General features: G+C 36.1%; 2 protein-coding genes across 2 annotated transcripts in view; one reads left to right on the forward strand and one right to left on the reverse strand.

The window, feature by feature from the left end:
- LOC150081953 (histone deacetylase 8-like) overlaps window positions 1-19,096 on the forward strand; it is a 191,546-nt gene extending 172,450 nt beyond the window's left edge. Inside the window, exons 9-10 of the mRNA XM_090380380.1 lie at window positions 9,218-9,323; window positions 19,067-19,096. Of these exons, the coding sequence (XP_090236506.1) occupies window positions 9,218-9,323; window positions 19,067-19,089 (129 nt within the window). The 3' untranslated portion in view covers window positions 19,090-19,096. The remainder of the gene's footprint in view (window positions 1-9,217; window positions 9,324-19,066) is intronic.
- Window positions 19,097-24,683: 5,587 nt separating this feature from the next.
- Window positions 24,684-27,992, reverse strand: part of LOC150081954 (E3 ubiquitin-protein ligase SHPRH) — a 504,999-nt gene continuing 501,690 nt past the window's right edge. The window contains exons 22-23 of the mRNA XM_090380382.1: window positions 26,055-26,233; window positions 24,684-24,855 (exon numbers count right to left, since the gene is read on the reverse strand). Coding sequence (XP_090236508.1) covers window positions 24,684-24,855; window positions 26,055-26,233 — 351 coding nt within the window. The remainder of the gene's footprint in view (window positions 24,856-26,054; window positions 26,234-27,992) is intronic.

Here is a 27,992-nt window from a genome sequence, read left to right on the forward strand (position 1 = left end):
ATCTACCACTCCGTTTTCAAGAGTGTGATCATGAACCAGTTCCACTGAAGGGAGAAGTCGAAAAAACCATCAGAGAACCTGATGTGTGGCAAGTCACCTGGAATTGATGAAATACCAGCGGAATTGACTAAAGCTACAGATGTGAAGGGCGGCAAGTTTTTTCATAAAATAATTGTAAAGATTTGGGAAATGGGATGGTGGCCATCAGATTGGAAGAAATAAATTTTCATCCCCTTACCAAAAAAAAATCTGAAAATCTTTTCAAATTACAGGACTATTAGCCTAATTTCTCATGCTAGCAAGATTCTTCTTAAAATCATATTAAACAGAATTTCAAGAAAACTTGAAGAAGAAATGCCAGAAGGACAAGCAGGTTTCAGAGGGGCAGATAAACAGAGATTAGATCTTAAGTCTTATTGAAAAATGCAAAGAATTCAATGTTCCAGTCATTTTGTGTTTTGTAGATTATTCAAAAGCATTTGACTGTGTTCAACATGAGAAACTATGGGATTCCCAATCCACATAATTCAGCTGATTAAGCTGCTGTACCAGGAACAGGAAGGAACTGTGAGAACTAACATGGGAAACACAGACTTTTTTCAAAATCGGTAATGGTGTCAGGCAGGGCTGTATTTTGTCACCTCACCATTTTAATCTTTACGCCGAAGATATCATGTGTGTTATGCAGATGACAATGTGCTAATTTGCAATTCCAAGGATCATCTTAAAGAAACTCTGAGGACAGTATGTGAAGCAAATAAGAAAAAAAAGGATTGTTTCTGAATGTGTGTAAAACTAAAATTATTGTGATTGGTGATAATCTCTAATCTCAGTTCCAGTAAAGTGAAGGTTAATGGGCAAGCTATCGAAGAAGTTGATAAATTTGATTACTTAGGGTCAAGAATAAATAAAAATGCTCAAATGATGTAAAGATACAACAGGCAATTGCTAAAATGGTCACTGATCTGACAAAATTATGGAGAGATCAAGATCTGCCTCTAAAGATGAAACTGAGAATCATTGACTCATTAATTTTTCCAGTTGCCACTTGTGCAGTGCTGTAGTTGTAAAATTAGCAGAAAGTATACTCTATGAATGTTATGTATGCAGAGGTATACTGAGCTTATTAATTGAATTCCAGAGGGTATACGGCATATAGTTTTGTGTGTGTGTGTGTGTGTGTGTGTGTGTGTGTGTATACATATATAATTTATATATACACACACACGCAGGTAGTTCCCGACTTTACGAGTTAATTCGTTCCTAGCACGCGCTTGTAAAGTGGGAATTTATTACCCATAGACATAATGTAAAAAATAGAGGTTACGTTCTCAACAATGAAATTAGTTAGCTAATTAGTTTATGTTTAAACAATGATTGATTTATTCAATGTTTATTCTTCATTATTGACTAAATGCACACTCATTGATCACTCATTGTTGGCTCGGCACTCGTTGGTTTGTTGCACAAGGAGTCGTCTTCTTCAGAAATGCTTCAAGAGGCGTTTTTTTGAAAGTTAATCTTCTCTTTTCTTTATAAATTTCAATAGCATGCATAAGCATTTTTTAATGACGCTCAAATTGCAACTAACACGATTTGTGCAGAGTAACAAGTTTACGAAGAATAAAAAAAAAAAAAAAAAGGAATTAAGAGATGATTCTGAAAATTTATTTGTTTTTTATACAATTGATTCAGTAAAGGGGAAATACGTTTCATCATCATAATAACATAAAAAAACACATTTCCAGTAATCAGTATTTTCTCAAATGCAATAACATCGAGTTTACTATCCGTTTATAATTGCTTGCAGTAACAGAAAAGCCCAATAAACCAGAAAGTGCAAATTGTTTTTATTGTTTTATGGTTGTGCCCTCCAGAAATGCGCTTTAGAAAAATATCACAAAGCCGTTCAAAATTGGTTCTTGTAACAGAACATATAACGATGGAAGTGTAGTGCATTTTAATGATTTGAATTGGTAACTAATACAATTTACACCATAAAAATGACCTTTCAGAGAGTTATATAGCGAAAATTTCAGCTTCCGAGGTTGTGGAATGAATTACAGGCAGTTCTCGCTTTACGAGATTTTTTTCCTCAAGTATCAACAAAATAAAAAATATCAACATTAATTGCAAAAAATGAATGTTAAACATCCATAAATACCGCATTCCAAACTATGTGCATAGCTATACAATACAGTGTACCCCACTTTATTATATTCATCAGTTCCAGAGACATCATCGTATCGTTAAAATATCGTAATGTGAACCCAATAACACATTGTTTTTTGGTAATTCGTTTCAAGATCTCGGAAGTTAAAATTTTTGCTGTATAACTAAGCTATTTATCTCTCTAAAATGTCATTTTTAAGGTCACAAGCGAGTATAAAAGGTCGTGAGCGTGCTTTATAAATTGTATTAGTTACTAATTCAAATCATTAAAATGCACTGCACTTTCATCGTTATCATAGGTTCCGTTATAAGAATCAATTTTAAACGCCTTTGTGTTATTTTTCTAAAGCACATTTCTGGAGGTCACGACCATAAAACAATAAAAACAATTTGCACTTTCCAGTTTATTGGGCTTTTCTATTACTGCAGCCAGGTAGTAAACTCAATCTTGCATTTGTGAAAATAGCGATAGCTGGAATTGTGTAGTTTTTTTTACATATTATGGTGAAATGTGTTTCCCCCTTTACTGAAATCTTCAATCGTATAAAAAACAAATTTTCAGAATCTTCTCTTCATTTCTTTTTTTTTTTTAAGCTTCGTAAACTTGTAACTCCATGTGAATCGTGTTAGTTGCAATTTGTGTGTGCCGTTAAAAAATGCTTATGCATGCAATTGTGAAATTTATAATTAAAAGAGAAGATTATCTTGGAAACAAACGCCTCTTGAAACATTTCTGAAGAAGACAACTCCTTGTGCAACAAACCAACAAGTGCGGAGCTAATAATGAGTGATCAATGAATGAATGTGCATTTAGTCAATGATAATGAAGAATAACCATTCTTTAACATTTGTAAGTCATAAATAATATCTCTATTATTATAATTTGTTTGATTTTACAAGCTACGTTTTCATTTTTTTTGATAAATCAATCATTGTTTAAACAAACTAATTAGCTAACTAATTTCATTGTTGAGAACTAACCCCTATTTTTAACCTTGCGTCTATGGGAAATAAATTCCCGCTTTACGAGCACGTACTAGGAACAAATTAACTTGTAAAGTCGAGAACTACCTGAACTAAAAAACAATGTCTTTGGGTTCACATTATGATATTTTCATGATACAATAGTATTGGATTAATATCGTAAATTGGAGGATACACTGTATTGTATAGCTACGCGCGTGGTTTGAAATGTGGTATTTATGAATATTTAACATTCATTTTTTGCGATTAATGTCAATATTTTCAATAAAAAAAAAACTTGTAAAGCTGGAACTGCCTGTGTGTGTGTGTATATATATATATACACACACACACACACACACACACACACACACACACACACACACACACACACACGTGAAATATTTACTTACTTATATATACAGCAGATATATTAAAAATAATAAAACTATAAGCATTATCTAAGAATGATATTGTAGTAAATATTTTAATATTTGTTTTTTCAAGTCTTTCAACAACCAGAAGGTATATTCACCTAAAAAAATCCAGAGGGTATGCTGTATACCTGTGTATACCCTCCACTACAGCCCTGCACTTATGGATGTGAAGGATGGAATCTAAAAAGTGTTGATGGAAGAAAATTTGAGGCATTTGAAATGTGGTGTTACAAGAAGAGAGTACTGTGTATTTCTTACCTGAATCGAAGAACAAATGAGTGGGTACTGAATAAAATTGGCAGACCTAAAATTCTTCTTTGTAGCATCAACAGAAGAAAACTCAAATTTTTTGGACGCATAGTAAGGAGGGAGAACTTTCTGTTGAAGAATATAATGGAAAGAAAAATAAAGGGGAAGGGGTGCAGCTAGGTGGAAGAATGGGATCAGTGAACTTCTGGGTATGACATTTTGTGATGCTGCTCGTAGAGCACATGATCGATGCATTTGGAGGAATTTGTTGGTTGCCACAACAGCTCCTTAGGAGCTATGTGACGGGAAGAAGAATTATGACTTGAGTAAGCAGCAGTGTGTCTAAACGGTAAGCAAGCATAGCTTCTGGCAACACTGGTAAGCAGGCATAGACTTGCATGCAGTTAATGAATCTCAGCTCTGCAGAATGTGATTGCAGTTCAAGTGTATCATTTGTTTCAACAGCAAATGTCAGTGAAAAATCAAAGGATAACAGTAAATAATTTGGAGAGGATTTACCATTTTATTCTTATGAAGGTGTTATTGAAACCTATCACGATGCGTAATTGAAATTCTAAGGTTATTAAGGTTTTATAAAATCTTTGAAATTATAATTAGTTTTGATTTAATTTTTTTATAATTGTATACTATAATTGTATTTTTATCTTGAATTTGTATTTCATTTTTCTTATTAATAAAATTAATTATATGCATGAGTATGTATAAATATTACAATAAATAACATAAAACTGTATATGAAAATTTTTTCATTATACACCATTTCAATAATCCTAAAAATCGTGGAAAGCTAAAAAAAATTTTGGCCCTCGTGTAACACACAGACATTTTATTTTACCCACCATTTTAAAAGATTGTGCATGCTTGCTCTAGGTTGAGGAATTTCTTGATGGTTACTTGAGAGGCTCCAGATCAGGAAAGATCATTGTATTTTTACCTTTTTTTTTTTACGCGATACTTCGGATAATTGGGGCAGCCACTTAATTGGGCCAAAATGCACTAATCCCGATGTGTCCCAAATAACCGGAATCGACTGCATTTAACATAATTTTTTTTTGTTATTAATGTACTGGCATAGGCTAATAATCAAATAGACCACAGAACACTTTATTTTGGCAGGTTTTGCGTAGAGAAGTACAGTATGCGTAGAGATAATGATACCTACAAAAAAAAGTAGCAATGTAGTGATCTAATATGCCATTTGTATACGATTTAGCCTGGAGTATAGGGGTTGAAGGAGAGGGGGAAGCAAGCCGATGTCATAACTAAACTCACTTCTTTGTATAAATCTGTTTTGATAATTATTAGTATTTCGAAACATTATTATTAAAATATGTGACCATGGATTTGCGGTTGAAAAAAGAACTTTAAAACGAGAAGCAAGTACTTCTAGTAGTGCAACTGTGGTCGATGAAAGCGAACACAATATTGTCACACTTCAAAGTGAGGATGAAGAGTCGCAGCCTTTTGTTCCCCAAAAATCCAAAGTATAAAAACAGGAACCAACTAATAAAAGACCAAAATGAAAGTATGATGACAGTTATTTGAATTCCGGCTTTACATGCATTGGAAATAAAGATGCTCCTGATACACAGTGCATCATATGTAATAAAATATTAGCAAACAGTTCTTGCTCTGGCTAAACTTGTGTTTCATAAGTGTTCCGTCAATACGTTGTGAGATGACAATTGTTCCGTGAATAGGTTGTGAGATGAAATGTCTTTTGTGACTAAAAAAGTTTGGGAAAAACTGCCATAGGTGCTGGAAGCTGACACTGACCATTAGGATTGCACCCTGTCCAGTGTGAGCCAGAGCCTTACAGGTGCTCCAACATAGGGATCCTTTTCCCTATTATCTTTCAATCCTACCACCTGGGGTGGTCATTCTACCCCCCCCCCCCCATATCCTAGTGGTTCACTCTACTGCTAACTTTTAATCCCCACCCCTGGACCAGGATGGGATCCCCCTCCTGACCCCCTTCAACCAGGTGGGTGCCTTCACTACTGCCTCCTCTATCTTTCTATCAGTTTATTCCCCCACTTCTATTTTTCAGTCCTGCTTGTAGCCTTGGTTACCCCGGGGTTTGCCCTGCAGAGCCTGTTTTGTGTCCAAACAGGCCTTAGGCTAAGAGGCTGGATAAACAATATGAACAACATAATCCTAACACCACATGAACATGCACTAACCTACTTAAATCTGGCACCGTAATTGAGTTAAATGCAGAGTTGGGAGAACTCCTGGAGCTGCATTACAAATAACACTACAGTCGAACATGGTTATATCAAGCATCAAGGGACCAACAAAATTTCCTCGTTATAACTGTTACTCACTATATCAGTGATAGCGGAGATGGGAAAACCCCTGGGGCCATTAAACAATGAACACTTTATATCAGTGATGAGTTAAATCTACCTCCTATTTTTTTTTAAATTCTCAATAACTTGATAAAAAAGATGATACAAAAAACAAAAGAAATATTAGAAAAAAATAATAAGTCTACATATTAATTGTATTAATATGCTTGTATAAACTACAATACACTTAATATTCAAGGTTTAGGCCTAAATGGTTATCAAATGAACTAATAAGACTTGTGACAGAGAAGAAAAATGCATGGGATGCATATAAATTATCAAGCAACTCAGAAGCCTATGGCAGATATAAGCTAGAGATATAAGCTCAACCTTTCCAGATCCTGTTGCAGCAGCATAGCGTCAGTAGTGTCCTTAACAACCCTGCCAACCTTTGTATCGTCTGAAAACTTGGACATCGAGCTTGATATACCATCATCAATATTATTTATAAATACAGAAAACAATAATGGACCCAGCACTGAACCCTGAAGGACTCCACTAATAACATTAGTCCACGATGAGCAGTGTCCATTAATTACCACTCTCTGTCTTCTGCCACTCAACCATCCCTTTATCCATAGCAGCAATTTGCCACCAGTGCCACACTGCTCCAATTTGTGCAGCAGTCTTCCATGTGCAACAGTATCAAAAGCCTTTCTAAGATCCAAGTATATAATATCAAAGTTATTCCCTGCATCCAGTTCTTTTGTGATTTTGCATCATAGTATCCAATCAAATTTGTCAGGCAAGACTTCCCCTTAACAAAACCATGCTGTGTCTGAGCATATAACTGAAGTCTTGTCTAGATGATCCTGCAGTGCTTCTTTAACCAGTGCCTCCATTAATTTTCCTGGAACAGAAGTTAAACTCACAGGTCTATAATTACTTGTGTCAGCCTTTGATCCTCCTTTGTGAATTGGGGTCACATTTGCACATCTCCAGTCTATGGGTACCTCCCCTGAGTCCAAGGAAGCTCTCATGATTATGTCTAAGGGTTTGCTTACTTCCTTTGCTGCCTCCTTTAATATAACTGGATAGATCCCAGCCACCCCAGGTGGGTGGATGGGATCTATCCAGTTGAGGTGAGTACCGAAAATTAAGCCTTTATGCTATTTCTCCCACTAGTCTAATTCTTATACGGTACTTTAAGAGATTCTATCAATCAGTTAGAGAATGAACAAATTAAGCAAAATCAAAATGATCAACATTTATGGTCTTCAGTGAGTAAAAAACATTGGAGACTATGAATATTGTTTTTACTAGTATTCAAGCAAAAAAAAAAAATAACATTCAGTTTTTTTTTTTTTTTCCCCCTTGCTTTGGCTTTTAAGCTTTTATTAGTATATTCCCAAGATTTCATTTTCCATGGATACACATGTTACATGTGCTGTTCTTTAAACAGCATTACACAGATATTTTTAATTTAATGTGCAGTCAAGCTTTGTTATAGTGTTATTGAGGAGACTGATATTCTTATGTTATAACTGTTAACCAACCATTCTTTGTTTCCATCAGTGCGATTATTTTTAGCTTGGAAGAGAAGTTAGTCTAATGGCATTCTTATTGACATGCTGGGGAAGGAGCTATGCAGCCATTTGAAGAAAATTTGTAATGAATGTTTATAGCAAATTAGCACCTGAGAAGCAAGTTCATGAAATTGTGAATTAATAGCCAAATTTACTAGCACCTCAAGAGCTTGAGTGCACAGAGTGAGGAATTAATTCAAGGAAAAATATGAATTGTTAACCTCACTGAGGAAGTTGTCAAAACAAATTATTATTACTGATCAGCTAACAGGGTTGTGTATGGCTATTTCACAAATCTAGTGATAAAGTAGTAATGGAAAAGTCCATGCCTACTTTATTTGTAAAGAATATTCTATCCTAACTCAGTTACTGATGATGATGTTATTATGAGCAACAGTGAATCGGTTGGTATGTGATCTTCACTTTGTGCAACATACAGTATCAAAGACATGCCATACAGCAGATTACTATTAGAAATATAACACCGAGGGACACCAATGAATATTTAATCCATTCTATAATACATACCGTGGGTCAGTTCACTGGAAAGTGTACTGTTAAAGTAGAGGTATGCAATGTTTTAACCTCAGTTAAAATAACAAATTTTATATGAAGATTGTTTTACTGACTTATTATTGACATTAAAATATAATTCTCATTATTTCTGAGGTCATTTTAACTGAGTTTGATTGTAGCATGTTAGTAGTAGGTTGCTTTTGGAATCATGTGGCTTTGGATAAAACTGATTTGGTCCATTACATGCTAATTGCGCAGTTTTATTTTCAGTTATGCCTGCACAAATTTCATTCATAGATAAAACCAGTTCTGTTGCTTCACGCTAAGGATTTGTTCACAGTTTTGGACTGGAATAGTCGAAATTGAAGGAGAAAGCTGCTGTATGTAATTAAAAGTGCAACTAAAAGTGAGGTTAAGAATGCAAAATCACAATCAGCAAATGATTATGTCCTAGGAGAGAGTAGTGTACAATAGAAGCATAAATTGCACATAACACAATTTATGTTATATGTTCCAGCCAGCTTGGAATAGCTGGTGCTAATTATTTTTACTTAGTAAAAAAAAAAGTAAAGTGAAGCCATTATCAACCCACTGCAGGATGGAAGCCTCCTCAACAAATTAGTATCCCCTCCCAAAAATTTTCATGAACACTACTAGAATGTAATAGACTTGTGTAATGCTTTAAAATTTCTTTAAATATTTAGTTAATCAATTTTTTCAAGTAACCCACAGCTCAAGTGATGAGCTTTTGACAGTTTGTACAAGTACCTACAGATTTTCATTTGATTTCACTGTATAGAGCTGTTGGTGTGTGCGTGTTTGTGTGCATAGATTTTATAAACTTTATTGATCAAATGATTTTTAATATTTAAAATTTCTTTTAAAAATCTAATCTCTCTCTCTCTCTCTCTCTCTCTCTCTCTCTCAAGGATGGATTAATTGTTATAAATATTACTTTGTAATTATATTGCATTTATCACAGCATTGGTTATCATATGGACCAGATTATGATGTTCATATATGTCCAGGAAATCGAACAGATTCTAACAGTAAAGATTATCTTCATGAAGTAATAAAGGCCGTTCTTGGTATGTTAGACTTTAAAATACTTAATGAGTATTTGAGTGTCTTATCTTTTATTTAATTTTAATGTATTACATTACCTACCACGTTACCATTATAGCTGTTTGTTGTCAATAATATGAAATAATCTAAGTTATTTTACAAGATCAAAAAATTTTTATACTTAGGAGTAGAGAACGAAATCTTTTTTCATTTAACTTGCCAAAAATATAAAATATAGTTTAAAAATATTCAGTAAGAACCCGGGTGTGCTTCTTACTAAGTATTTGTAAATGGATAAGTTCTGCTGCTTATCTGGTTGGTGGAATTCCTTGCCTGTTAGCAGTGAAAAGTTCCATTGTTTGAATCTTCTGCCCTGACAGAGGCTTATTTTGAGGCAATTTTATTTTGATCAGTTCTGAGTTACTTCAATCTGAACTGGAAATAAATGCCAGTTGAGTTCTCTTGCTCAAAAGTGGAAAAATCTTGTATGGGGTGATTATTATAATTATGTAATTGAAGTATGTCATTTCAGCTGGTTGTAGGTTGGAAACCATTAATGGTAGAAAGATGAAATTTTGAATGAAAGTGTGGGGACTGTCACCAGAATGCAAATCCAACCTCCTCACATTACTGGGCATTTATTCTTTTGAGAGGATTTAAAAACTAGGATGGTGAATGCAGCCAACAAATCTTGGAAAAAGTATTCCTAGAGGATTGTGTTGGTGAAGCAACTTTACCAGAACAACAGCATCTTCATGGCTTCAATTAGAGAATATTGACATTTAAAAGATGAAGAGGCTACTTTATCAAAACAGGCTGCACAAAATGAGGAGAAAATTTGCAGAAGCAGGTGACCTTACCTGTGGCATATGGCAAAGGATACTTCTCGGTCAAGGTGGCTCTTGTTGAATAGACTGCTGTTGCCGATGGTGCAGCACAAAATCAGTATTTATCTCTTAGCACTAGAGTGGTATCACAGAGCTTAACGTTCCATGGTCAACCACCCATAAACTTCCACATGTTACTGTTAGGTATGGGTTGTATGCACGGAAACTGAACTTGGCCTGTTTTACAACGTAAGATCGCTCATTGGTGAAGACAGGATACTAGAGCTGGAAAAGGAATTAGAAAATGTAAATTGGAATATCATCAGTTTGGCTGAAACAAGAAGAAGAAATGAATCACTTATAAGTTTATCAAGTGGAAATCTGCTGTACACCAATGGAAAATTTTAAATAGAAAGGGTGCAAGAATATTTGCTGATGCTATCGAGGCAGTGTTAGGTGGGTCGGAAAACTGCTAGCTTGGGGGGATACAAAGACAAATAGATTAACAGTAGCCACTGGCAGAGGGGAAAGAGATTCTTGCACTGCTTCTATTGGAATGAGCAGAAGCCTGAAAAACAAGATTCAGGATAGTGACAAATGGGCCTGGAGTACTGGGGTCCATAGTTTAACAGATATTTATTTAAAGTATACCCAGTAAAATAAAATAAAATAAAATATTTCCAGAAGCTTTCGGAACTCGTGTCCCTTTCTCAACTGACAGAATTCTGTCAGTTGAGAAAGGGACACGAGTTCCGAAAGCTTCTGGAAATATTTTATTTTATTTTATTTTACTGGGTATACTTTAAATAAATATCTGTTAAGATTCAGGATATTTCAGAGACTGCTGGGAGTCATTGCGGTACAAGTAAATACATGGGTTGTGTTAGGGTAGCTAAGAATAGAAATAGGTGCATGTATACTTGCGTGTACACCAATGCTAGGAGTTTAGTAAATAAATTTGATGAATTTGAGGTATTGCTCAAAACATCAAAGGCAAATATTGTTGGGATATCAGAGACTTGGTGTCACACAGATATAAGGAATGCAGACTGGAATTTGGGGAGTACAACGTCTACAGAAAAGATAGACTGGATAGGAAGGGAGGAGGGGTTATGCTATTAGTTAAGAAATACATAAAATCCAAGGAAGTGAAGCCAGTGGACATCGCTGGACAGTGCAGTGTTGAGTCAGTTTGGTGTGACATAAGTATTGGGAGATCAAAATTGAGAGTAGGAGTGTGCTATAGGCCTAATGACTCTGATGAGTATAATAAGAAACTGTACAGGGAAATAGAGTGGGCCAGTAAATCAGAGAGTCTTATAATGGGAGATTTTAATTTCCCAGATATTGACTGGAGTTTGGGGGCTGGTCACTCACACACTAGCAAGGCTTTTGTGGATTTATTGGATGATTGTTTTCTACATCAGCATGTTCGGGAGGCAACTAGAGGGAGGAATACTCTTGATTTGATTATCAGCAGTGATTCTTCATGCATTAAGAATCTGCAGATAAATGAACCACTAGGTGGCAGTGATCACAGTGTGCTGAAGTGGGATTTACTCAGAGAGGTAACTACCATTAGGGGTAAAGGGAAGGGTTATTGCTTTCGTAAAGGCGACTATGGACTGAGACAGTATTTAAATTCTATACAGTGGGACCAACTGATGATGTTACCAACAGCAAATGCAAAATGGGAAGCATTCAAAGAACTTATCTTGGAAGCTACTAGGCTTTACATACCAACTAAGAAATATTGTTCAAGGTTTAGGCCTAAATGGATGTCAGATGAACTGATGAGGCTTATGGCAGAGAAGAAACATCCATGGGATACATACAAATTAAAACATGACACAGAAGCCTATGATCTGTAACCAAGTTACAAAGGAGGTTAGGCAGGCGAAGGCAGAGTACGAGAAATCTTTGGCAAGGGATGCAAAGAAAAACAGCAAAGAGTTCTTTACTTATGTAAACTCTAGAAGGAAGGGGATGAATCAGATTGGTCCACTTGATATCGATGGGTCAACTGTTGATGATCCTGCTCAGGTAGCTAACAAACTAAATGAATATTTTGCATCGACATTCACACATGAGGAGTTATTTAGCGAGGGAAAAGCCAGGGGTGTATTCAACTCTCGCAGTAAGCTAGAGAATCTTGTAATAACTGAGAGTAAAGTGGAGGAGAAACTGTTGAAGATAAACACAAGAAAGGCACCTTGGGTGGATGGGATCTATCCAGTTATATTAAAGGAGGCAGCGGAGGAAGTAAGCAAACCCTTAGCCATAATTATGAGAGCTTCCTTGGACTCAGGGGAGGTACCATGGACTGGAGATGTGCAAATGTGACCCCAATTCACAAAGGAGGATCAAAGGCTGACACAAGCAATTATAGACCTGTGAGTTTAACTTCTGTTCCGGGTAAATTAACGGAAGCACTGGTTAAAGAAGCACTGCAGGATCATCTTGACAAGAATTCAGTTATAGCTCAGACACAGCATGGTTTTGTTAAGGGAAGGTCTTGCCTGACCAATTTGATTGGATACTATGATGTAGTCAGAAAAGAATTGGATCCAGGGAATAACTTTGATATTATATATTTGGATCTTAGAAAGGCTTCTGATACTGTTGTACATGGAAGACTGCTGCATAAATTGAAGCAGTGCGACATTGGAGGCAAATTGCTGCTGTGGATAAAGGGGTGGCTGAGGGGAAGAAGAAGACAGAGAGTGATAATCAATGGACACTGCTCTTCGTGGACTAATGTTATATTAGTGGAGTCCCTCAGGGCTCAGTGTTGGGTCCATTATTGTTTTCTGTATTCATAAATGATATTGATGATGGTATATCAAGTTTAATGTCGAAGTTTGCAGACGATACAAAGGTAGGCAGGGTTGACACTATGCTGCTGCAACAGGATCTGGAAAGGTTGAGCAGATGGGCTGAGAGGTGGCAAATGAAGTTTAACTTTGACAAATGTAAAGTACTACACATGGGAAACAGCAACCCCAGAGCAACGTATCAACTCTGTGGTACTTCACTGACAGTGGTAGAGAATGAAAGTGACCGGGGGTGGTTGTGCAGACAGATATGATGTTGTCTGAGCAGTGCAGACGGCTGCAAGAGTAGCTCATGGTGTATTGTCAATGATATATAGGAATTTTTCTAGCAGGGATAAGGAGGTGATTATTCCCTTGTATAAGGCAATGGTCAGGCCACACCTAGAGTACTGTATACAGGTCTGGAGGCCTCATTTCAAGAAGGATGTAGCGCTGCTGGATCGAGTACAGAGAAGAGCAACAAGATTAGTGAATGGAACAAAGGGGTGCTCTTACGAAGAAATAGCACCCCTAAGTTTTGCAAGTTACAGTGTCTGGAGACTAGGCACCAGCGAGGTGATCTGATAGAGGTGTATAAAGCTTTGAATGGTTTGAGCATGCTCAATGCTGATGGATTCTTCCTCTCGCTCAGAATAATCACCTGAGAGGGCATAAATTCAAATTGAGGAAAGACAGATGTAGGATAGACGTGCGGAAATTTGCCTTTAGCCAGCGAGTGGTCGGTTGGTGGAACAGACTTCCATCCCTTGTCGTGGAAGTTGATAGCCTAAATAAGTTTAAGGCTCACCTGGACAGGTATTTTGAATGAACAGAGGGGTGAGGTGGAAGTGGTTTTTTTTTTTTTTTTTGGCTGATGCTGCATAAGCTTGCTTTCTTGCATCAAATGCCTCTACTAATGCTAATGCTAAAAAACAGTGAAAGGAGTGAAGTTGGAGTTGGCTTTCTGGTCCATAAAGATATAGAAAACAACATTTTGGAATTCAAAAGTAAATACAGTAATACCCCGAAGTTACGCGATAGGTGGGTCCGACGAAAATCGCGTAAGTCGGGGTGCAACTTTGCATATAAATACATATAAATTTTGCTTAATTGGGACCAAGGACTAACAAAAACACTAGTTTAGAAGAAAAATATTAATAAAATTGAAGTTCTTTATACATATTAATACAAAATATGTATTTAAAAAAACAAATGACTTGCGTAAAAAAGTTATTTCGATGTCGATGGCTTCATAAAATCTAACAAATTCGTTTGACGACACAGCGCGTTCTTTTTTTCATGCAGAATTTCTTCGTAGCAAGCTAATAATTTTTTTATTCCTTGCTTTGTAGCTATAACGCGTTCTTCATTGGAGTCTGTTTTCTAAAATTTTTAAGCCCTTTACAATTGAGCCCTTTTCAATTTTCAACCTGTCAAGTTTGCAATTGTCATGTGCTTTTCGCCGTTGCTTCATTTAGGCCTGTAGCACGTGCAATATCACATGGTCTTTCATTTCGCTCAAAGCGTTTCACAATTTCATATTTTTTCTCTATCGACAGAGGTGGACTGGCCATAAGCCTTACCGGGGAAACCCCGGTGGGCCAGTGTGATTTTGGCCATAAACCATAGTATGAGGCCACTATAAATTTTCCCGGGTAAGAATTTTTGACCCAGTCCGCCTCTGTTTATCGATAATTGCTTTTCTTTTTCTCTCTGAATCTGCAGTGTCTTCACCAGGACGCTTCCTTTTCACACCTTTTAATTAAGTATTTTACTCAATTTTAGGGAATAAAGCACAATTACAAAACGAGGAGGCACGCTTGATACGCATAAACAATGCTGCGCGCATGTAGCAACTGAATAAACAACACCATAAAGGCAGAGATACACTATTAACACCTCACATTTCTAGGGGTTACTACCATAAAACAATGAAAATCCAGTTGCGTTTCTGCTAGTGAAATCTGTTATAAACTGGTAGTAAACTCGATCTAATTGCATTTGCGATTATACCGATAGCTGGAATTGTGTTGGTTTTTACGTTATTATGGTGAAATGTGTTTCCCCTTCACTGATATAAAAAAACATAAAAGCAGCAAAGTTGAATTTTGTTCATCTTTCGCTCTCATTCTCCGCCGTCACACCGTATATCGATAACATATGAAAAACGACCTTGAAATAGTGGGCGGCAGCATTGCCAAACGAAAAAAATCAAGAACCGCGTAACTCCGAGTTCGCATAAGTCGGGGTATCACTGTAATACAAAGGTCTTTGAGATAACAGAAGAGAAGAAAAAGCAGTATGTACTGGAACTTAAGAACAAGTTTGAGCTTCTGCAGACTGTTCAGGACCAAGATATCGGCGAGGAATATTACAACTTTCCTAAAGTGATAAAGCCCAAGAAACCTATAGGTAAAAAGAAATCCAAAGAAGAAAAAATCAGTCAAGAAACACTTGTCACAATGAACCAAAGATGACAAATGAAGAGCAAGAAAAACACTGACAGGGAGAAAATTGAATATACTGAGTTATGCAAAGCCATTAGAAAGAGACTCAGAGAGGAAATAAGAAAATTCAACACAAGAAAAGTAGAACAAGCATTAAGAGAAAACAAAGTATTTAAATCAGCAGTAATACAGAAAGACAAATGATACTGAAACTGAAGAATAGCGATGGTGTACTTATGAATAGCAGAGAAGACATAAGTCAAATAGCAGAAGACTACTATAAAGATTATACAAGGAGCGAGGGAGTGATGCCTGCAGTGGGGAAGATGGATTGCAAATTAGTAACACATACAACATACCTGATGAGGTAGAATACGTGTTAAAGAAAATGAAGAATCAGAAAGCCCCTGGGGAAGATGAAGTTAGTGTAGAGTTGTTAAAATTGGGAGGAAGAGACATGACACTCTTCACAAAATGCATTAGAAAAGGTGTTGGTGCCTAAGGAGTGGAATAATGCAATCATAGTTTTGCTGCATAAGAAAGGAGATAAATCAGAAATTGGAAATTATAGATCAATCAGCTTGTTATCCCACATCTACAAGTTGTTCACAAGGATCATTACTAACAGATTAGAAATAATACTTGAACAATCAACCGAAAGAGCAAGCTGGGTTTAGGACAGGATTCTCAACTATGGATGACCTTCACGTAATGTCACAGCTAATGGAGAAAGCAAATGAATATAAAACACCATTATGACTGGCATTTGGGGATTATGAAAAGGGCATTTGACTCCATACAGCATAAGGCAATGTTTCAGGCACTGGAAAGACAAGGCATAGATACCCCATATATTATGATTTTGAACAAAATATATGAGAATGCTACCTCCTTTATCAGACTAGACAAAGACAGTAATAAATTTAAAATTAAGAAAGGAGTTCAACAAGGAGACACAATATCTCCGAAGTTGTTTACTGCTGCCCTTGAGGAAGCTTTCAGAAGATTAGACTGGTTGTAGAAAGGAGTCAATGTGAATGGAGAGTACCTAAACCATTTACGATTTGCAGATGACATTGTGGTCATAAGCCACGTTCCCAAAGAACTAGAGGAAAATCTTAATCAGTTATGCAGAGTTAGTAAGGATTTTGGACTAAAGATGAATATGGCTAAAACAAAAGTAATGATGAACAAGTATGCCACAGAAAGGGATATAATGATTGAAGGAGCAGTAATTGAAAAGGTGGAGTCATATACTTATCTGGGACAAGCCATTAGCTGTAATAATGATAAATGGATGGAAGTCAAGAGAAGAATAAATTTTGGATGGATAACATTCAGGAAATATAGTCACATACTGAGGAGCAATATCCCAATTTGTCTGAAACGTAAAATAATGAACCAATGTATACTCCCCACTATGACTTATGGAAGTGAAACTTTGGCACTCACCAAAAGAATGGAAGAGAAGTTGAGGACTACACAGCGAAGAATGGAATGAATTATATTGGGAATCAGACTGTTAGATAAGAAGAGAAACACATGGATTAGTCAGCAAACTCAAGTAAAGGACATTCTTATCAAAAGTAAAGAACTAAAATGGTCTTGGGCAGGACACATAGCTCGAAGACATGATGACAGATGGACTAAGAAAATAACAGAATGGTACCCAAGAGGAGCTAAGAGAAAACCTGGAAGACAACAACGGAGATGGATAGATGGAATTCATGAGTTTGTGGGTAGTAAATGGATGGCCATTGCACAAAACAGAAGTAACTGGAAAGTTGCTGGAGAGGGCTTCATCCTGCAGTGGATTGAAAATGGCTAATGATGATGATGGGTTGTAGCAAATTTATTGGACCATTTTTCTTAGAGGAGGTTCAAGCTCATGTTGTAACCTCATCCCAGGGATCTTCTTTAGTGGTACAGAAAGGAGATTAGTAAGTGATACATTCTTTCAGGCATTTTATTTTCTCATGTAAATCTTTTTTCCCCCTCTCTCTACTGTTGAAGAAAAACTACCAAGGTGAGTAGGGGGATAGGTGGGTTAATTACCTCTTAGATTATTCTGAAAGCATGTCGTCACATTCTGCGTACTTTTTTTTTTCCTTCTTTGTGTCTGTTAAGTTTTTCAGTTATCTCCATTTAATTTTTATTTATGCTGTTGTAGAGTTTTAAATTTATTTGATCATTATGTATCAATCTAATTTCACAGTAAAGAAGTAATGCAGGACTATCTAGACAGGAATGCGATTATACTGCAATCATAGTGGATTTATTAAGGGGCAATCTTGTGTGACCAATCTGATTGGATACATGATACAGTAACAAAGGAATTGGATGCAAAAAATAATTTTGATATCATATGCCTGAATTTCAGGACAGCTTTTATTACTGTTGCATGTAAAAGAGGTGCTTCCGTGGGCGCCTCCGTAGCCAGGTGGGAAGGAGCAGCAGTGCATAGCACACGCTTCTTGATTAGACCGGGGTTCGAGCCCGTCACCACCAAATACGGAGGATGCGGAAAGGTCAAGGAATGACCACCGCATATTCCCGGAGTAATATGGCCTTAGTTGCTAACGCTCCTAAAAACCAAAAACAAACAAAAAAACAGGTGCTTCCGTAGCCAGGAGCAGCAGTGCGTAGCACACGTTTCTTGATTAGACCGGGGTTCGAGCCCATGAGCCACCAAATACGGAGGATGCGAAAAGGTCAGGGAATGACCACCACATATCCCCAGAGCAATATGGCCTTAGTTGCTAATGCTCCTAAAAACCAAATAACAACAACAACAATAGCATGTAAAAGACTGCTGTATTACATGCATGAGGGAGCATAAATTCAAAAGGAAAGATGGTTGCAGGATAAATGAATGAAGTTTGCCTTTACCCAGCGAGTAGGTGATCGTTGGAACAGGCTTCCATCCGTTGTTGTTATGGAAGTGGTTAATTGAATAAATTCGAGGAAGAACTACATAAATTATTGGAGGGAATGAACAGGTGATGTGGGAAGGCCCCCCCCTTGCTGATGCTTTATAAGCTTGCTTTCTTGCATCATTTTCTGCTACTAATACTCACTGTTTGTTATACTCCTAATATAACCATTTTACTCAGAATGTCTCATGGAAGAATTTAACTTCTGATATTGTTTGGAACTCATGGGATGGTAACTCACTCAATAGCAAAACATTTCTGGATTTGATAAATGCCTTGTTCTACACTAGCATGTTAGAGAGGCAACATAAGAAAGCAATATTCTTGAGCAGATTCTAGTCATCAGCAGAAATTCCTCATGTGTTAAGAACTTTTAAATAAAGGAACTTTAAGGCAGGTAACAATTGTAGCATTGATGTGGAACTTGTTCATAAGGATGATGTCAAAATTAATTTACCCAATCCATAAATATAAAGCTTCAAACATTTTCAGGAGGTCCAGAGTATGTAGTCCAAATGAAATATACTAAACAATTTCACTGTATTTTATTGCCATTCACTTCACAAGAATTAGTTATAAGGAAGTCTGATTTATCTCATATAACCTTATTAATATTTAAATTAATAAGGTTATATTTAAAATTTATAAACCTTAATTTCAAATAAATTAGATAATTATATATATATATATATATATATATATATATATATATATATATATATATATTTTATTTTTTTTTTTTACAGAAAATTTGGAGCACATTAGATGACACAGACCTAGTTTAGGAACATAACACTGATTTCATGGTGTATAAATTTATAGTTTGATTTTAATTTCAATTCTGTGCATGCATTTTATTAAGGTTTTATTACTAAATAAACAGTGCTGCAGGCGATGATTTGTATAAAGGAAATAGTTTGCTGAATTAATTAAGCTTAATAACATTGTGGCAAAGTGTATATGTTTATCACAGTGTCTTCCAACTAAGAGAATAATTATGAATAGGGGAAAAAAAATAATTCAAATTCAATGATGTTTATAACTCTGGTGTCTTATTTATAGAAATACTATTTTAAATAATATAATACAGTTTGTATTTAGCATCTTTTATTTAGGAATTACCTTGCTTTGGAACTGAGGTATGTTCTAACTTATTTTGATTACATGATAAAAAAAAAAAAAAAAAAAAAATCAAAACTCAAAAACTTCTCTAAAAGAGTTATTTGATGAAAGTAAACAAGTGTATGTATCAGGGAAAAAAAAATTACATATTCCTTTTTTAAAGAATTTCTGCCTCCATAACACATAAGAAGACAAACTTTGGTACATCTACTGTAACCATCCTTTGTCAATTTAAATTTATGCTACATAATCTGTGCTCCTACAAAAAAAAAAAAATAAATAAATAAAAATAAATAAATAAATAAAAATTAATACATACACTGGTGTTCAAAGAAAGTGCATCACCTAGGAATTTCACATTTCTAACCATTTTTTTGCAGTGTTATGTTACATTAATGACTAGCATCACAAATAGAAATATAAACAAAATATATTTATTAATAGCTTAGACAAAGCTAAGTAATATTTAACAGGTGCTTGCCAAATATTCCAAAATGAGCATTTGCAACCTTTATATAACAGTTTTGGTAAACACGACAATTATGGCTGAAATGTTATAAGAAGCCCTCAGTTTGTTTCAATTTATCATTTAAAATGGAAAACAAAATGAAAAGTTCACCAGGTGCAAACCAATGTTTAGTTCAACCGCCTCTGGCCCTGTTGATAGTAGCACACTGTCGAGGCATTGACAAGATAAATTTCCGAAGATAATCAACTGATAGTTTGTGGTTCCGAACACAAATTATGGCTTCCTGAAGGGTCTTTGGTTTCTTTCTGGCAACTGCCGATTCCACATGATTCCAACAGTTCTCTATAGGATTCAGGTTCGGGCTATTTCCTGGCCAGCTAATAGTTGTAATGGACCCTTCTTCCAACCATTTTTTCACCTGTAACAAATGTAAACACATTACTGTCGAACCTCTAATGCAGAAATGAAGCTAAAGTAACTACAGAAGTGCCTACTTACACTTTTTACCCGATGACAAGGAGCAGAGTCACCCTGAAAGATGCAGTTACTTGGCAGGTTGAAATGGTTTATAATGGTTGGCAGCAATTTGCCTTCCAATATAGCCAGGTAGCCATTGGCATTTATGGAACCTTTTATAAGCTACAGGTGATCTACTCGCTGGTAGGGAATTTCACCATAGACACCACAGTCTGGATGGTATTCTTCACCAATATGGTGAATCGTTTGTCTCCCATCAGAGCCATGCATGTTGAATTTCTTCTCATCCAAGAAATGAAAACGGCCCAAATTAATATTGGGCCGTTTTCATTTTTTGTGTGAAGAGGAGTCTCTTCTGACTGTTACTGCAATTTTTACCACTCCTGTATGTTCTTCCTATTCTCTTTTCAGCTTAGACGAAGAAGCTTTACAGTTTTTTAAGGCATAAGCACTTCAAAACGTGGTTCTGTTTTGGCGTAGAGACTCGTTTGCGTCCGGTTCCTTTTTTTTCCTCTCAGCAGAACCAGTATTCTTGTGTTTGGAAAGAAATCTACTCACTGTCGACTGATTACAAGACACTCTTTAAGCAATATGATGGAAAGAACATCCTTCCTCATGTAAAGCAACAATAGCACTCTTTCTTCGTGGCATCAAATGCACATAACTTGCCATCCTGACACAACAAGGAACGACTGCAACTATTGCAGTGTGTGATTCTAAAGCTGAAAGTAACAGCTGATGCAATATTACGTCATCACCTCTGCGTGTCAATCTTATCTGATGCAATCTGTAAGAAATATTGCCATATACTTACATTATTCGGATGACAATTACAATTTTAAGGGGTGATGCACTTTCTTTGAACACAAGTGTGTGTGTGTGTGTGTGTGTGTGTGTGTGTACACACACACAAACAAACACACTGAGTGATCACTGAATTATAACCACCTACCTAATACTTCGTAGGTCCTCCTTTTGCCCTCAGTACAGCAGCTATCCAACATGGCATTGATTCAACAATATGTCGGGAAGTGTTCGGGAGGTATGGCCAACCAAGCTGTGTGTAGTGCAGTCAGCAATGCAGGTAATTGATGTATCCAGACGCCTGATATGCCTTTCCATAAATGTTCCACAAGGGCTCTGTGGGGTTGATATTGGTGGAGTTCGGAGGCCAATCGATATGCCGGAAGTCAGAACTGTGTTCCTCAAACCATTCTTGCACAACAAGTGCCCAATGGCTCGGTGCATTGTCATCTGGGAAGACACCATCGCCAGTCGGGAAAAAGTGTAACGTAGCGGGGTGTATACAGTCAGCAAGCAGTTGACGATAGCAGAGACCACTGATATGTTGATCCACATGCACTAGGGGTCCAAGTTCCTGCCAGTGAAACATGCCCCACATACAACCGCCTCCACCAGCCTGCACTTTTCATACCATGCATGATGGATCAAGAGCCTCATGTTGTTGATGCCAAATCCATACATGACCATCCACGATGTGGAGTAAATAATGTGACTCATCTAACCAGCACACCTTCCAGTCTTCTAATGTCCAACTTGCATGCTCTTTCCACCTTTGAACCTTGGTTAGAAAAGGATGCTGTAGGGGTCGTCTGCTGGTATAGCCCATACGTGTCATGCAAAGCATGGTCATGGACAAATATTGTTCCGGGTTGGTCCATGTTGTACCAACCCTTCAACAGTGCTGTGCCTGTTCGCGTTGTTGGACCAGGCGTTTACTTCTAACATCAACCTTTCGCTGACGGGTTATTGTTTGACCAGTCCCAGTACACTAACTACTGCGACTCTTGAACAGTCCACAAGTTCAGCCATTTGGGAAATCAAGGCACTAGCTCATCGAGCACCCACAATCTGTCCTTTATCAAAGTCCGATAAATCCTTCCTTTTACCCATCACGCTCGGAATTTTACTACCTGCTGAACCACTGACACCTTATCTATGCTACGTAGGTCGACTAACTCTTCCCTCTCATACCTCACATGGTCAAGGGGTTACCATAATTCCGTGATCACTTAGTGTATCAATATATAAAAGATGTTACAGAATTTAATTTATTCAACCCTTTTAAAGCCTTAACATTTTACAGTGAACTTTACTTAACACATTAGAGTTTACAGAATGTGAATCTTTTTTGGTATGAATACCTTTGCTTATACTCCAGCATGACCATTAGGTCATGGAAATTTACAATGAATTATTTTGACAATGGTACAGTCACTAACCATATTTTATCACTCCAAATGAATGGGCATTACTGCACTCTTGCATTTGAATTTTGGCTGTCACTCATTTGTGTCTCTTGCTCTTCTTGCACACTTCCTAAAATGAGGTTTCTAAACCACTTTACAATATTCAAGTTGCCTAATCATCACTTTATCCCTGCTAGCAAAGTTCTTATACATTATTGAGAGAATGCCATGAGCCTTCTGTGCTGCTTGGAGAACTTCATATCAGATAGTAATTAACTCTCGGCCTTTGAATTAAAAATAATATTGTATCAGGTAGTCGATAGGTTTGAGTATAAAAAAGGATGGGTATCATTCTCAAGAAACACTTTACTTTTTGTGAGCATGGAGTGTATCCGAAGAAGTTTAGATATTTTAACCTATTTTTTTAAAGGATAAATCCGATAATTGTTTTCAATTCTCACATTAACGTGGTATTGGTTTTTTGGGGGTGTTGATGGCCGTCGGCTTTTCCTGATGCATTATGTCGAAGATGAGAATTGAATGCATGACAATCTTTTAATAAGTATTTATTTATATACAGTAAACCCCCGCTATTTGCGATCGCTGATTTAATATAAAATGAAACCTAAAAAAAATGTGAATTTTAAAGTGTCGTGAATATTTTCCACCATAAAAAAACATGGGCGTGGCTAAAATTATCTTTCCCCGTCTAAACACCGTTCAGTGGGTGGGGGGAGAGGGGTGACAAAATCGCGAACGTGGATGTTTCTCGCCAATCCTTGTTCAGTATGTGTTATGCGCATGTCATGGAAGGTTTGGTCGTTTGCTTTTAATTTATATGCTTATAAATTGAATAAATTTATCAATTTATAAATTGATATGCTAACAAAAGTGATAAATCTACTGTTTTGCAGTGTGTTAGTGTAAACAGACTTTTTCGAGTGTGTTAACGGAAGAAAGTGCCTTTATTGTGGACAAGTTCTTTTTTACCCGTACAAAAATATGGCTACGAATAACAAGGGAAATGTGAAAATATCAAAGAAGGTGATGACATTAGCAAATAAAATTGAGTTATTAGACAACATTTCTAATGGTAGAAAGTGTCTTCAGTGGCAAAACATTATAAAATCAATGAGTCAAAGGTACGATCGATCAAAAAATCGGAAGAAAAAAATCCGCCGTAGTGTCCGTGAAAATGCGCTAATTGCTTCAAAAATTTGCTCTGTAACTCGTGATGTTAAATTAGAAAAAATGGAAAGGCTTTAAATCTGTGGGTAGAAGACCAAACTCAAAATAAAATTCCGTTAAGTTCACTCATCATTCGTGAAAAGGCAAAACTCCTTTATCAACACTTTAGCGAAACTGGTGATAGCACTGGCGGATAAGTTTTTTTTTTTTACTAGCAAAGGTGCTGGTTTGAAAGATTTGTTTGAAATTTCTAATAAATATTACATTTAATATTAAATTGTTTATTTTCATTTCAATGCCATATGCTTTCATTTCACTATGTACTGTCTATGTACAGTCATATTATGAAGGTACATATAATACATACATAGACAAAATTTTAGACTAGTTTTTCTTATATATTTCATACTTTGGAATGGAACCCCTTTATTACTATGGGAGCCATAACTCAGTATTCGCGACATTTCTCAGGAACGTAACCCCCGCTATTTGCGGTTTACTGTAATCACATAATCCTCCAATGTGAGTGTTCTGTTCTTACATAAAGGTATGAGGTTTCCTTTTATGGTTTATAACTGGCTGTAAAATGGAGATTTTTCTTATTTGACTTAAGTGTGATATTATTATTTCCGAGGTTGTTTTAACTGAGTTTGAATGTACACGAGTAAAACCAATATGTATGCGAATAAAATTTTTCATTTGTCATTCTTGTATAATTGCAATACTTATCAGAATATTTGGGCATGACTAGGTTATAACTAGAACCGCCTGCATTATCTGACAAAAATGACAATTTTGCACAACCAAAGTTATTTTATTTTTTTAATAAAAATAATAAATAAGAGCATTTAACCACAGCTCACTGAAACAGTATAGACATGCAAATCACATAAAATGTCACAAAACACTAACATTATCTGTTATTACAAATAATTGTTTTAGTTCCCTTAATGTGAACGAGTGGTCTTCTCCATCTAATTTAGTCATAGATGGTTGATAAGGCTGAAGCATATGATGGATTCTTTCTTCAATAGTATCCTTTACTATGAAGCGATGGATGTTTGTTTCTCTGAAAATAAAATTCAAATGTGTTAATTTAGAGAAGGAAAAAAAAGCTAATTGATTATCTCTTATCCATTTTTTTCCTAGATTTAGATACAGATTTAAAAAATTTATGCAAAATGTTGCAGCGAAACATTGTTGAAATGCCTTGCCTTGTTTATTATTATTATTATCATCATCTTTTTTTTTTTTTTTGTGCTTGCCCAAATTATTAGTGTGTACCAGCCTGAATTTATTTTGTTCCCTTTTTCAAAAAAATTCAGTGTGGATAACATCCATAGAGTCCCAAAAAAAGTCAATACTGCCCGCTGATGCTTGGATTCTGAAATTTCTTGGGCTCACTTATTTTCTTGATCATACCGGTTAATCCACAATGCATCTCCAGTCCTAATAGCATTTCAAAATGCACCCTTTTTGCATAATAAGTGTGACAAAAGTTCATTAACTTTCATTCAGCCATGAAACTTTTAAGTGAACAACCACAAAGAAATGCTATTTTAGATATTGAGAAGCTCTTAGCCTGACAGAGAATTCGGTTGACTGCAGTACACATAGCAAAGAGGTATTACTTTTTAACTATATCATGTTTTCTTTAGTTTGAGGCTTTCTTGTCCTAAATTATCAGTCTGATAATTTAGTAAAAAAAACCTCGTTGACTTTGTTGAGCAAGTATTATATGGAACAAGAGAAAATTAGATCAGGTGTAAAGTTTACGGTTTGTATTAATATTAAAACAACACAAAGCCATTAAAAAAAAAAGTAAGAGAACTGATTTCATTTAGGCAGATTTTTTCTGGCTAAAAGAAAATTTTCTTGTAGGGAGTCTACAACTATTCTTCCTTAATTTAATATTAAGAAAGAAAGAAAGAAAATAATGCCCAGAAGTCAGCCTTGAGGGAGATATATGAACCTGATTTCATCTAGGTATTAGTCCAACCATGGGCTAAGAGAAAAATTTTCATATATACAGTCTACAAACATTCTTCATTATTTAATGTAATGTGTCAATGTTCTCCAGTTTTGTCACCTATTAAAGACAAAGCACCTTCATAGTTCACTTAAATGTTTATTAACCCCTACAAAGACAGTTAAAGAGTGTCTTTGTTCCAGATTTCTGGATAGGGAATTCCACTGTTAATTTCAATTTCCAGAAAAGATAATTTTGTAATAAAACAGTTATGCATCTCCTTCCAATTAATTACTTACCTTGTTTGACCAATGCGATGAACACGGCCAATTGTTTGTTGCTCTACATATGAATTCAGAAGAGGCTCCACCAAAAGAATATTTGTGGCCTCAATTAAATTTAATCCATTGGCACCAGAATGGACAGGAAGTAAGAGTGCAGTTATTTCTGATTCGTACTTGAATCTGGCCAAGTTATTCTGTAAAAGTAATATGAAGGATTAACTATAAATGGTGAATGAATGAAAGTAGTCAACTTAAGTATGAATAAAGACCACAATGTATTGCAACAATTAAAATTTAGTCTAATGACGTACACACTAAATCTTTCAAAGCACTGGTGAGGAAACATTAACAATAGTGATACTTACTATCAAGTCGGAATATCAGCACAGCCTCCGGAGAAAGTGGCTTCACTCCCCCCCACCCCATGACACTCCTATTAGTAATATGAACAATAAAGAATTAATAAAAAAGTTTCCAAAATACAGGGATGGAGAACATTTGTGTTGATCTTCCTAATAGGAAGATTGCTATCTATTGGTTAGAGAATTCCGGTGTCAGTTTTAGTCACTGACTTTCTGAAAGGCGGACACAGAGCTTTTGGCATCACTGATAGACATGAGTTCATTACTTTGCACTACCCCAACAAGTTTTTTAAAAAGGATGTTGATCTCTTGGAACAGCTGCATAGAAGAGCAACCAGACTAGTTCTGCAAATTGCAGCATTTGGAAACAAGGCACCTGTGAATATACCTGATTGAGAGTAACGAATTAAGGATAATGAAAGGAAGGCAGCAATATTTAGTGTATCCACTTTGCAACCCAGGCAGCAAAGCTATCACTTTTAGGTCGGCACTGATATTGTATTTGTAATCTTATAGCATATTTTTTGCAAATGAACCTGTAGGATCTCTTAATCCTTTGTGTGAACTGCATGGGCCAGTGGTATTGATGGATACTTATTTCCATTATGGAGCATTACTGCTTTCAAGCTGACCTTGGATGAATCAATGAAAAGTCTCCACCACTCGGGGATGTGCTCCAGATGTAACTCATTAATTCCTTTATGATGTTACAATAAACCAAAGCACCTATTACCAGAGTAATAGTTTATTTTGTTAGATTTCCTTTATCAAGAACATTCCACTGCTGAAGCTGTGATCCTAGTAATTGCAACTTGGTTTTGGAGAGGTCCAAATTGTTTAATTCTGCCTGAGTGACGAAGAATTGAAGATCTGTATTTGTTCTGGGTTCTTCATCTTCAGGAGACTCTTCCGCTCCTCAATCAGAATCAAGTCCATAAGTTTCTGGTGACTTTGGCACTGTATCATTGTGAAGAACTGGCCTTGGAGCAGAAGGTATGTTGGGATGCTTTACTTTATGCTTGGATTTCCCAGAAAAACAAGAAATACTGGTCACGCAAAAGTAACAATCACTGCCCCTTAAACGACACAAGTTTTATCGGGTAAGCAGCGATAGAACAACCCTGTTTCGTCGGTGTTAAAGACATCCCTCGCGCTATATTCTTCAAGTACTTGGGCAATGTAAATTGCAACCAATCTGATGTCATACTCGGTGAAACTTGATTTGCTTCACCGCAAACATTTTTAAAAACAATGCTGTTACTTTTCTTGAAACGTTCTAGCCAGCCTGGATTTGCAGTAAATTCAATCCCCATTTGAATTGCAAACACATCTGCTTTTTCCATTAACATGCTGACTGCTAAGCTAGTTTAAGAAAAAAAATTCCCTTGGGCCAAAAAATATTTAATAAATAATTTAATTAGTAATTCTAAAATAAATATTGAAATGTCAGTGTTATGCAGTTTTTTCACTTAAAATATCAAAAAACTTTTTTTTTTGTGTGTGTGTCACATATATGTGGCTGACATGGCCCCATAGGTTACTTTATTTCTTGAGGTGCCTTGTCGACAAGTCATGTGATTACTATATTGTT

This window comes from Mastigoproctus giganteus, chromosome 8 (genome assembly GCF_048544385.1).
Source record: "Mastigoproctus giganteus isolate SK-2022 chromosome 8, ASM4854438v1, whole genome shotgun sequence".
Taxonomy (NCBI): domain Eukaryota; kingdom Metazoa; phylum Arthropoda; class Arachnida; order Uropygi; family Thelyphonidae; genus Mastigoproctus; species Mastigoproctus giganteus.